The sequence below is a fragment of the Leopardus geoffroyi genome, chromosome A1, assembly GCF_018350155.1.
Source record: "Leopardus geoffroyi isolate Oge1 chromosome A1, O.geoffroyi_Oge1_pat1.0, whole genome shotgun sequence".
Taxonomy (NCBI): domain Eukaryota; kingdom Metazoa; phylum Chordata; class Mammalia; order Carnivora; family Felidae; genus Leopardus; species Leopardus geoffroyi.
The window spans coordinates 226,970,751-226,983,228 of record NC_059326.1 but is presented as its reverse complement, the minus strand read 5'-3'; the positions used below and the strand labels follow the sequence as shown (position 1 = coordinate 226,983,228).

Below are 12,478 nucleotides of genomic sequence, written 5' to 3'. Positions count from 1 at the left end.
TACTTGGTATGACAAGTGTTTTCCATTGAAACCTGGTCATTTTCATATGCTACCACGAGACTATGGGTTGTGATATAAAGTTAACATATAATATTAATACATAAAGTTAAAGCTTTCTGTTTTAACTGTGCCCCCTTATCACTGCCAGGTGGAGATAGAAGTTCAGGTTTCCCATTCAACCACTGTTGACACTGGAGGCAAGGGGCTCCTCCTTACTGCTGGGTGGTGTGAGAATTTCTGGCTACCCACATCGTCTGTACTGATGCTGTGGTGGGGTTGCCCTGTGACTCCTGGATGATGCTAAAAGTCCTGATTCACTGCCAGGACATACTACTCTACTCTAGGTCTAGCAAGGAGGGAGGGAGCACTTGCTTACTCCCCCCTTAGGGACAAGGGCAGGTGGGTAATTGGGGCAGCCTGATCACGGGCTCTCACTTGGCCAAGAAACCAACCATGACTTCCACAACTGACGAGCTCCCACTGGAAGCCCACAGTTGGAATCTTGGTGAAACTGGTTCCCAAAGCACAGGAACTGGTGTTCCCGGAACAAGGTTGGAAGGCACTGGTTGGAGAAAAACAGTAGTCGCCTAGTATTGTTGTTTTGGGGTAATTTAGAATGCTTACTTGTTTTTTGATCTTTTCAGTGGTTGCAGCCTCTTAAAAAAGGCAGAGAGAGAAAGTGGAATAACATTCAAAGTACTTTATCTCTTTGTTCAACATTCATTTACTCTGCAAGTTTTTACTGAGTAGTTACTTTGTGTTAAAAATTTTGCTACATATTAGGAACACAAGGGTGAAAACCACACTATCCTTTTCTCAATAAGCTTACAAATCTCTATGTGTTTGGTAACTGGATAAAAAGATAGGAATTTTTGGTTAAAATCATTTATTTGTACAATATCTTAATTAAAAAATCAAAATAAATACATGTGAATACATTTTTATTTTTGGCAGGAATTTTCCTTCTCTTTGCTTAACCATGTTTCCATGCAAGCTTTTATAGTAACTATGACAACACGTATTTATATTTCATAACCAGAAGATGTTAAAAATCAAGTGGTTTTTTTTTTTTCTATTTTGTTTTAAACTGGGGTTTGTTCAACGGGATCATCTCTGTTCCCCCTCATGGTAGGCAAGAGAGACTTGAATATATGTAAAGACTTTAATTGCAAAGTTGATAAATGTCGTTAGTCACTATAATTTACTTGTCACTGTTAGCTCTGCTCTGATATTAAAGACCCTGGGCGGTGACCCAACCATAAAGGGGTGACAGTGACCAAGATGAATAATGGCTAGGTTGAGAGAGGCAGTGACCCTCCTCTGTGAGAAGAAGACTTGAGAACCTGAATACATCTGTCATTTACCACCTGGGTGACTGCACGTATTTAAAGTTTTGAGCCTCAGTTTCTTCTGCTGTCGGTGTCCTGACTCATAGAGCTCAGAAGAAGGCCTGAGATCATCAAAAAGACAACTGCATGTAAAAAAAAGGTTGTTAGCTCTACTTTTGAGATGAGCTTCCATTGATTCACTACTTTTTGCTGGCTTTGTCTTCAATTACGCCTCCAAAAGGATCAGATTCAGGAAAGTTCCTTAAATAGTGATGGAAAATTACAAAGACCAGGTGAGCGGAAAACCACTTTGGATGAAGGTAATGTGGATTCAGCTCATTTCTGGATTGGGATTGGAGTCTCTGAAAATCCATTTAACTCTTCCCATTTTTTTCTATTAAATATTATTTATTTTGAGAGAGAGAGAGAGAGAGAGAGAGAGAGAGAGAGAGAGAACACATGCACAAGCAGGGGAGGGGCAGAGAGAGGGAGGGAGAGAATCCCAAGCAGGCTCCAGGCGGTCAGCACAGAGCCCCATCCCGCCAACTGTGACATCATGGCCTGAGCTGAAATCAAGAATCAGACACTTAAATGACTGAGCCACCCAGATGCCCCTTCCAAATTTTGGACCCCCATACCTCCTATTTAGGGCCTGTGACACAAGATTTTAATTTAACACTAAGGATATGGGAAACACATACTATCACCCAGGCAGTATGCTAGACTCTATATAAAAAAGTGAATGAAAATGGAGTCCTTAATCTCTTCGGACTAGGGAGGTTGAAATGTTACCAGAATGTTACCAAACCTATTTAAACCTGTTACCAGAATGTTACCAAACCTATTTAAACCTGTCCTTGAAAAGAGATACGTTTATGACATTTTCTTTCGATACATGATTTATCCTGCACACAAAGTCTGGACTTTAGAATATTGAAACATGATGCTTTATCTTATTTTTAAGAAAGACAATTGTGCCAAATTTAAGGAAATTACCCCAATGCAACCTCAATTTCTGCAGGTGGTTGAAAGCTCTTGAAGGAATAGGTAATTACAAAAGCCCTGGTTCTCCATGCAGTTGTATTACACATGCTTCTGTATTTTGCATGTATACGTATCAGGACGTGTGATTCACTTAATTTATGTACGCATGTTTAACTTAATTTCATACATCTAACACCTATAAGGAGAAACTGTGCTGTGTGTTTGCCTCTCCTCAAAGAAATTTGCGCTGTGACGTCCCAGGTCTTTACAAAGATGCAACGTTACCGAATTTTAGGTATTTACACGGAAAGGGACTACATCAAGAGGAACTTGCTTTTTCTATTTAATGGAGGGAATACCAAAGGGCCCCTTTAAGGGTCTAGAAGTGCCAGATAAGTCTCCAAAAGAGGTTGTGATGTATTAAACAAAGGCTATCACCAACCAGGAGGAGGAAAAAAAAAAAAAAAATCATCGAAACGGGGAGAAAAATACACTTCCTGGCTAGGAAGCTCTTAAAAGTTCTGAGCCAGGAAACCTTCCACCGGGGCGGGGAATGTCTTTGGCTCTCCAGTGACTCCCTGCTAAGTTCCCCTCAAGTTTTCCCTCCCTCTCTCCTCCATTCCCCGCCTCAGTCCCCAAACGTGGGAGCCACAGGAGAATGCCCGCAGAGATACCTGACTTTGTCAGACAGAACCCGACTCCGGTGCCTGTTTATTTTAAAGGACCCCGCACCCAAAATAGGCCGTATCGGCAGGCAAACCCAAGGGATTTCAAACGACGCCTGGAAGCTCATCTTACAAGTCGGGGGCCAAGCCTGCAAAAGAACAATAGTAAAACAGAGCCAGGAGCGCGTTCCTCCGTTCAAACTGCTTCCCCGGTGGCGCCCGGGCCTGCGGCGAGGCCGGGGCCGGGAGCCGGAGCCCCGAAAAGGCGCGCTGCCCCTTTAAAAGGCCGCGCATCTCCGGGCCGGCCTTCCTCCCCGGGGCTCCAGCTGTGATTGACGCTGGGCGGCGAGAGGAGGCGCCTGGCGCTAACAAAAGTCCGGCCCGCGGGCGAGCGGCGCCGGGTCGCGAGTCTCTGCTCGCTCGGGGCACCCGCAACAAGTGGCCGCCGCGCCCTCCCCGGGGAAGCCGCGGGCGCGCAGGGGCGCCGGGAGGAGGCGGCCGAGCCGGGGAGCCCCGGCCGCCCGCGCGGCTCAGCGCCCACCGCAGAGGGATCGGGGCGGGCGGATGGGGACCCGGCGGCGGCGGCGCGGCGAGCCTCTGGGCGGCCCCGGGGCGCGGGCTCTCCGCGGCGCTGCGCCCGCTGGCCCGGAACGCGGATTCTAAGAGCGGCGGCTGCCCCCGGCCCCACCCGGAGCCATCGGGGGTGCCAGGCGGGGACGCAGCGCCCCCTCCCACCGGAGTGCAAGGGGCCGCCCCCGGCCGGAGCCTGGCCCCGGAGCGTGGGGTATGCGCAGCTAACGGTCCCGTCGGGCGGGCTTTCCTCTGGCGGAGCGCGCAGGCGGTGCGCCCCAGCTATGGAGTGTCCGGGGAGACGGCGGGCATGACGGCGGCAGGATGGGCGCGAACAATGGCAAACAGTACGGCAGTGAGGGTGAGTGGGCCGCCCGTCCTCAGCCTCCCGGATCGCGCCCCCCTCCTCTCCCCCTCGCCCTCCCGTCTGGGGAGGAAGGTTCTCGCACGCTACCGTGGCGCACCCCTGCTCGGCACCCTGTCGGGGCCGTCACCTTTCCCTTTGGCACTGAGCGTTCGGGGGGCCCCGAGGATGCGTTCCCACCGTGGGGGGCTCTTTAAGCAACTTCCCAGGTCGTCTTTGGGAGGGCTCGAGTTGCATTTCTGCCGTATTTCTGAGCACATGTGCCTCAACTTTCCTTCCCTAAGCATCTGGGGTTTAGGGCGATGGTTTGGCAGATGGCGGAAGACGGTTTTGAAAAATAACGCTGAGAAAACTTTCCCAGGCCTTTGTGCTCCAGTCCCCGGGACTCTCCTGTAAGCAGGAACAACTTCTGGAAGAAGAAGTTAAGTTTCCATTCTCAGCTCAAGGCCCCTGAGCTGACGGTTTCGCGAAACACCACCTATGGGCCTCGCGAGGCGAGGAGTGGCCGGGGGCTTTGTCTGGTCTCTCTCGGGGCTCAGGACGGGCGAAGGACCATCTGTTACGTGGGGCTGGAAATTGCACAGAAATATTGCCTGTCAAGTGGGAAGTTGGAAGTTGGGGAAACTTTAAACTCCACCTACCCCTAAAAGGATGATGGATGTGTGGGTTGGCTTCTCCTTCGCTCCTCCTCCTCTTTGCATAAAACCGTAGTATTGTAACCGAGTTGATTAACAGCTTGCCCCCAATTTGCATCCTGCATAGGCATTTCCCGCAGTTCAAAAGTTGGGAAGGTTTGTCTTTCGCGAACTTGGCTGGAGGGGAGTGGAAGAGACAGGATCGCTTTTATACCCGCCCCCCCCTTCTCCCACCCCCGCCCACCCCCTCCCACCCCCGCCCACCCCCTCCCCAGGACAGGCTGTTACAAACCGGGTCCAGCGCCTGCAGACTGGTAGGAATGCAGAGTGGCTATTCAGCATGTGGTGTTAGGGAAACTTCTATCATCCTGTTCAAAACTTTGAGGTGTGGTCACAGAACGTGGATGTCTATCCCCGTGTGTGTCTGTGTTCCTTCTCAGCAGCTTTGCGCAATTACAGCAAATTTACCCGCCCTAAAAAAACCATACCCACAAGAACCTTTTGTTTAAATCATTCTTTTCCAGATCACAATGTTTTGAATTGCATACATATAGTCTCCTTATTCTGGGCAGTTTTGTGGGAGAGATTTTTTTTTTTTTTTTGATAATTTAATTAAAAACAAAAAAAGTTTAGCAGTTGTCTTTTTAAATAGCCCATGCAAAAATATGCCAACAAAGATTATTGGAGAATCTTGGCCGCCGCCCAGAACTTCTTAATGTTTTAAAAATTTGTGGAATAATGAAAGATTAAGCCTTCTTACTCTGGGTATTAAAAAGCTTTCAGGGCGTAAAATGTGTGCTTGTCAATTCTGGATGTGCATACATTGTGATCCTTGAACACTGTTGGGCGGTGGGGAGGACGCCCCAAGAGTTAAGTGGAGTCAGGGCTCTGTGTTGTTGAATGAAACCACTCCCAACACCCCTGATTCTCTGCAACTTGTTCTTCTATCCCAGCGTTCTCGAATGGTGCAGTGTGTGGTGTGTGACGACTTCCTGTCTGAACAGTGGAGTTTTCAACCCTTGGGAGAGAAAAGGAGAGACAGAGAACTAATGATCTCCAGCTGTTATCCGTAAATGCTACCTCTGCATTTTCACTTCGGCTGAAGTGAAATTTTACTGGGATCAGATTTAGATACACTGTGGAACTTTTTATAGGGAAAGCCTCTTGGGCTCAGCTGATTCAGGGGAACCAATAGGAAGCTTCGGGCGGTAACTGAGTTTTGGCTGGAGGGACACATTGTGCTTAGTTTTCATAGACTCTGTTCAAATGCTGGGAGATTCCTCTGTGATCGGTAAGGAAAAAATAAGAGAAAGAGAAGTAACGTGAACTTAAAAAAAAACATCTTTTCCCCCAGTGACATTAGACCTCTCCTAAATAGGGTTATAACATATGTACAGTAGACCATTGAACAATGTGTGGCTTAGGGGCACCAACTTCCCCTGGAGTCTAAAATCTGAGTATAACTTTTGACGCATCCCAAACTTAACCACAAGAGCCTACTGTTGACCAGAAGCTTTACTGATAGCAGACAGTTGATTTATACTCCTGCATACATATTTTGTATGTTATATGTGTTACATACTGCATTCTTAGAGCTAGAGCAAAGAAAATGTTATTAAGAAAGTCTCAAGGAAGAGAAGATAGATTTGCAATTCCATACCGTGTTTATAAAAAAAAAATTTACACGTAAGTGACTCCACACAGTTCAAACCCCGGTTGTACAAAGGTCAACTGTAATTGGTATTGGTCAGCTTGTTACAGTGTGTCAACGGGTGGTAACATACATGCAGATAAGCCTGTTGGAATTCAACGTGTCAGTGTCCCCTTGTTTTTTAATCTAAGATGTCAAATTTCAAAGAGAGTGGACTCAACCCTTCAACACAGTATCTCCATTAAGGAGACTGAGACTTAAGACAGTTTTAGTAGGTTTAGTACAAGTTAGGTATACTTTGAAATAAGATTTATTTCAGAGATTTATTTCAAACCATACCTAACTTGAAATGAAAGGGGGAAATTATTAGTGGATGCATATCCATAGAATGCAGTGAGAGACCGCTCCACTCTGAAACATAGGTGTTTGAGTATACTTTAAAAATCTGCACTTTAGGGGCGCCTGGGTGGCTCAGTCAGTTAAACGTCCGACTTCAACTCAGGTCACGATCTCACGGTCCGTGAGTTCGAGCCCCGCGTGGGGCTCTGGGCTGATGGCTCAGAGCCTGGAGCCTGCTTCCGATTCTGTGTCTCCCTCTCTCTCTGCCCCTCCCCCGTTCATGCTCTGTCTCTCTCTGTCTCAAAAATAAATAAATGTTAAAAAAAATTAAAGAAAAATCTGCACTTTAGGTATATTTTAGGGTTGACACCACCAATGTAAATGCAAGCCACCTTCCTTTTACAGTGAGTGTTCAATTATTGGAATGTTTAAAACTTCAGGATTTCTTATGTAATCTTATTTCTCCTGCTACTGAAAAGCACTCTGTACATTAAAACAACAAAAATGCTTCCCGAGGCTTACCGTAGCAGGTGCAACAGGGCAGACATTTCCAGTTCTGTGTAATTCAAGGATGCATGTGGCATAAGCATCACCCTGGAGCTTGTGAACAACGCAGAATCTTGGGCTCCTCCTAGAATTGAATCATTTATCACGTACTTGTTAAAACTTGGGGAAGTTCTTGTGTAGGGCAGAGCATTAATTTGGGAGTCTGTACATTAGAGTCCCGCTTCAATTTAGCTTCTGTGACCTTGCTCAGTTCTCCTGAAATCATGGTTTTCTCTCTTCTCTTCTCTTCTCTTCTCTTCTCTTCTCTTCTCTTCTCTTCTCTTCTCTTCTCTTCTTTCTTCTTTCTTTCTTTCTTTCTTTCTTTCTTTCTTTCTTTCTTTCTTTCGAGTGAGGAGAGAAATTCCTTATTGGCATTACTTGTCAAGATCTAATTCTTGAGTACATGGTCATTCATTTTATTTTGCTCTCCTAATGCCTTAATGGACCACTTAATGGAGATTAACCTTGGAAGGTGTGTTATAATAGGGAATATAGTAAATATAATATATAGGGAATATCATAATAGGGAAGTTAAGACTGTTATTGCCATGAAATCCATAAGCGCCCCTCCCCCCTTGTCACCCTCTTTTCCTTCACCTCTGTCTTCTTCACTTGTTCCCCCCACCACTCACCTCTCCTAATAAATCAGTCCTGGACTCCCTGCTTTTCTTCCTAAATTCAAAATCTGTGTAAATAATGGGTGTTTCCAAAGTGTTTTGTTTTGCTAAATACTCAGTGACTATTCAGGTTAATGGTTTAATTTGTAACCCCATCTCCTTCTCCCCTCCACTGCCAACTTGGATTTTGCTCCAGGAAAAAGTTACCATACCAATCCTGATCTTTAGATTTCTAGAAACATACGCGAATGTCTAAATGATTAGGATGTTCTGATAAATTCTTTCAGGGAAGGCTGGTTTTTTTTCCCCCTTTATCTTCTTTCATAAGGTGTAAATTTCAGCCTGTGTGTAGAAATCTGGAGAATGAGTTGGAGTGAAGCTTGTGACCATTAGCTTTGACTCCAGCTAAGTCAAAGAAACAAATCTGCCTGTTCTAGTAGGAAGGGACCGGCTGCTTTCCCTTCCTTTTAAGGTGTCTGAGCCTCACCCTCACTTACTCAGTAGTTTCAGCTTTAATACGCAGTTAACAGCTCCTTTGCAAAATCCTAGGTGTTGTTGAATTGGAGCTGATGAGGACATCGTGATGGGGTTTGACTCTTGGTTTCTCTGCTGCTCTTATCAAGTGCCTTGGGTGCCCTTTCACCGTCTCAGACCTGTGCTGTCGGATATCAGGATAGTCAGCTGCCTGAACACATAAATCATCACTAATCCATCACCACCTCGGGAAACAGATCTTGGAATAATGATAATAATGGCAGCTAATGTTTATTGAAAGTTTCCTGTGTCCAAGCATTCTTCTAAGCCATTGACGTACACTGACTCACGTAACCCTCATGACAGTCCTAAAGGCAGGCACTCCTAAGGTCCTCATTTTACCAATGGGGAAACACAGCTGTAGAGAACATGACCTTTTCCCCCAGGTCCTACAGCTGGTGTAGGTGGCACTGGGACTCCCGGCCAAGTCTGTCTAAGCCCAGAGTCACTTATTCGTTCATTCAACTAACGTATGTTGATTTCTTATTTCTTACTATGTGCCAGGAACTCTTCTGGATAGTTGGGATACATCAGTAAACGGAGTAAGATCTTGTACTTGTCAATCGTTTCTTCGTGAGTGTGTGTGTGTGTGTGTGTGTGTGTGCGCGCGCGCACGTGCGTGTGCGTGTGCGTGCACGCATGCACGTTGGGAGGGAGGGGAAGTGGAACAATTAACGTGTGCATACATACCCAGTAATTCAGTCACCCTTGTGATACATTCTAAGGGGCTAATGTCTCTGAATAAAAACAGTCATCAGATTATTTGGAGACTGGGAGGACGCGACTGTTGCAATTTTAGTCAGTCACTGTTGGCCTTTTTGAAAAGTTGACATTTGGACCAGGACTTAAAGGAAGTGAAAGACTGATCCTTGAGGACCCATCCAGGTAGCACATTGACTATAACTTGGAACCACTGTGTTATACCAAGGTGAATACGTTCTATTCTGGGGAGCGTAAGTCATCCTTTTATGCAAGTGTCACATCATTAGCTCTCCATAATAGCTACAGTGGAACCGAGTCAGTTTTGGTCACTGGGCTTTTTTTTTTTTTTTTTTTTTTTTTTGCCTAGAATCTTTGCAAATATCTTTTTATCTAATTATATTACGTTAGCTGTGTTGTGACTGCTTTTGGGTCGGGGAAGCCTAGGACCAGGGGATATTGCCTGTCTTCACTGGATATGTGAAGACAACCCCAAAGATCTCCAAAGTTCTTAGGTAGAGATAGGTCTTCATCTTTTGCCTCCAGTAAATAATTTCATTCTGATGACAATCAAGAGAAACTGGACTGATTCTACTGTCCGGTTTAAATCAAAGCATTAGTGTAGCTCATGGGACCATCTTGGATCTGAGGGTGATAAGAGATTTTCAGAGATTTGGGGAATCTTTTATGTTTAAAATGAGAAGGAAAAGAGAGGGAGCGTTTGTTTTCCCCTGAGAATCAACTCACAAAAGCTTTGTCTTAACTGCCTCTGCCCTTTGAGAGAAAACGAATTCTGGATTGGTTTTGAGTAACTAATAACTTTTGCCTTCAGCCTTTATCTACTGGTGTCCCTCTGGAAGCTGTGCAGATTACTTGGCTGTGTAACTGGTGGGGCAGTCTAGATATGGATTTTAAGCTGGTGTTAAGGATGTATTAAAATATATGACATAATCTTGAATAAAATCAAGAGTGAGTCAATTCTCTGAATAATGACGAAGGGAATAAATGAAGTTTAGAAACTTAACTCATTAAAGGGGCGCCTGGGTGGCTGCATGGGTTGGGCTTCCGACTTGAGCTCAGGTCAAGATCTTGAGGTCAGTGAGTTCGAGGCCTGCATCAGGCTGTGTGCTGATAGGGGGCGGGGGTGCGGTGGGGTGGGGGTGGGGGTGGGGTGGCTGGAGCCTGCTTTGATTTCTGTCTCCCTCTCTCTCTGCCCCTCCCCCACTCATGCTCTGTCTCTCTCTCAAAAATAAATAAATGTTAAAAAAAAGAAACTTAATTCATTAAAAAATAGTATTTGAAGAACTGTCGTGCTGACAAAATTAAATCGCAAGATGCCGAGCAACGACCAATTGTATTTGAGTTACTAGAGGGTAGATTTGGCCGAGTCTGAGTAAAACCCCATGATTGGAGCTGACCACCTCTGAGATAGGCTTCTCAGTGAGCGAGTGAGTCATCAGACATGGGAAGGAGGTGATTACAGTAAAGGATGATGTACTAGAGATTTCTGCATTGACCGAGGGGTATGTTATAGGACCCTATGCCCAGTTCCCTTGCAAATATTCGGTCATGTGAAGTTATGTTTGATAAAGGGTTATTGTTTGATTCTATCTCATTTTACTGCTTCACTTCCCCTCTCCTGAATACAGCTCTATCGTTTTAGGTGTTAAAAAATATTTCCCCACTTTCCCTGGGTTCTTCTCGTCCTCTCTCTTCGTCTCCACCTGTTACATGTTTGTGTTTATGTCTAGCTAGATATATTTAGGTTGTTAATTCGAAAAATCTACTGATTTTATTGACTTTCCTGCCTTCTGTGAACATAAGCTCCAGCACCAAAAATTGGGTCTGATAAGTGACTTGTCCGTATTGTCAGTGTAGTAACGGACACTGACTCTACCTATGGTGTTACTTTTCACTTTTATTATTACCCTGAAACATGTTGATCTGCTGAACTTGAAGCAAGACCTTTAACTGTGCTCATGTTGAGTGTCTTGAATACATGATTTACCTTGTACATAAGACTTTTAATTGGCATTACTGGTTAGTGAAATTCGATCAGAAGCTGCAAATTGCCTGGGATCACACGAAGACAGCATCTTCCTAAGAAGCTCTGATATTTTGTATATGTGCTGCCGAAGCGAGCACAGAAGCTCTGATATTTTGTTCCACACGATGTGTACCATGAGGGAGACGTAGCAACAGATCTTCTGTGTAGTAATGGAGGCCAGATCAGCTGACCTTTGCCAGAATGTAGCTCTTTTTTGTTTTCGTTCTTTTGGTTCTAGTTACAGAAATTTCGAACCCTGCTCCCACCTACTCACGGCATTAAATCTGCAGGGAGAATAGACTTGCTCTAAAAACGTTCAGTCGCTGAGAAGCGAGGCAGGGATGCAGATGCTTTTAGAGCAAGATGAGAAGTCCTGATTCACAGGAGGACCCTGCTTCCCCACGTGTGCTAAGTGTGGAGGTAAGCGGTCAGGGGAAAGTGTGAATAGGGATAGAGTTACTCTCTAAACGAGGACAGCTCTGGATAGTACCTGCGCTTCCCGAAGCATCTAAAGGATGTTTCTGAAACAACAGCAACAAACAGGTGAGTTGGATTGACTGTAGCTTAGACCCTTGGGAGAAGCTAAATGTTTGTTAAGAGACTTTCCCTAGTTGGTCCCTCAAATCCTCATGTGGTTTATTTCATGGAAAGTGATTCCTGCAGGTTCTGTAAGTGAGGACCTTGAAATGTTTCAGAAAAGGGCAGGACCATCTCACAAGGGTCCCTAGTCAGGGTCCCTCTCAAACATGCACGTTGCCACAAAGGAGAATGGCAGCCTTTGGGCAGATGCCCTTAAAATATGCTAGCTGATGGGGTGCCTGGGTGGCTCAGTCAGTTGGATGTCCGACTTTGGCTCAGGTCATGATCTCGCAATTCGTGGGTTTGAGCCCCATGTTGGGCTCCGTCCTGACAGCTCAGAGCCTGGAGCCTGATTTGGATTCTGTGTCTCCCTCTCTCTCTGCCCCTTCCCGGTTCCTGCTCTGTCTGTCTCTCCCTCCTTCGAAAATAAATAAACACTTAAAAAAATGTGCTAGTTAATACCCCAAAGATGGACAACTTTAAAACGTCTGACATGAATAATCATTAACCATCTCTGAATTTTCCTCGGTAATGAAATATAAACACATGGTCAACATTTTCCCCATTCCATGGTTGAAGAAGTGTGTAGACTGTTTCTGGAGCCGTAAATCTCTATTAGGTCCTGCATTAGATGTGCTCATTCTATCAATTCCTATTTAAATTTGAAACCAGTAACAAAATGAAAAACAGTTGTTAACACTGCATGAACTCATAATTGTAACGTTAGAAGCCTTGAGCAATGTGTAGAAATGTTATTAAAACATTTTTTGTTTGCTACCCTTTCTGTGGTAAATTCCTTTGCAGCATTTTTCAAGCAGATGCAGCCGTGGAAAGTGCATCAAAATTTCTAGAGAAAAATTTCAGGAATTATTCGTGTACTTGTGGATTGACCTTCTGGCTGCAAGTAACCCACTTCTTGG

The 12,478-nt window shown here is 45.2% G+C and overlaps 1 protein-coding gene and 1 long non-coding RNA gene across 2 annotated transcripts in view; one reads left to right on the top strand and one right to left on the bottom strand.

Moving 5' to 3' along the window:
- Nucleotides 1–924: 924 nt before the first annotated feature.
- On the bottom strand, nucleotides 925–3,186 carry LOC123578663. The gene is made up of 2 exons (XR_006702450.1): nucleotides 2,987–3,186; nucleotides 925–1,471 (listed from the first exon to the last, which is right to left on the bottom strand). It is a non-coding gene; the product is annotated as an uncharacterized LOC123578663 (long non-coding RNA).
- A 445-nt stretch (nucleotides 3,187–3,631) lies between these two features.
- Nucleotides 3,632–12,478, top strand: part of FBXL7 (F-box and leucine rich repeat protein 7) — a 397,177-nt gene continuing 388,330 nt past the window's right edge. Inside the window, exon 1 of the mRNA XM_045441663.1 lies at nucleotides 3,632–3,908. Coding sequence (XP_045297619.1) covers nucleotides 3,872–3,908 — 37 coding nt within the window. The 5' untranslated portion in view covers nucleotides 3,632–3,871. The remainder of the gene's footprint in view (nucleotides 3,909–12,478) is intronic.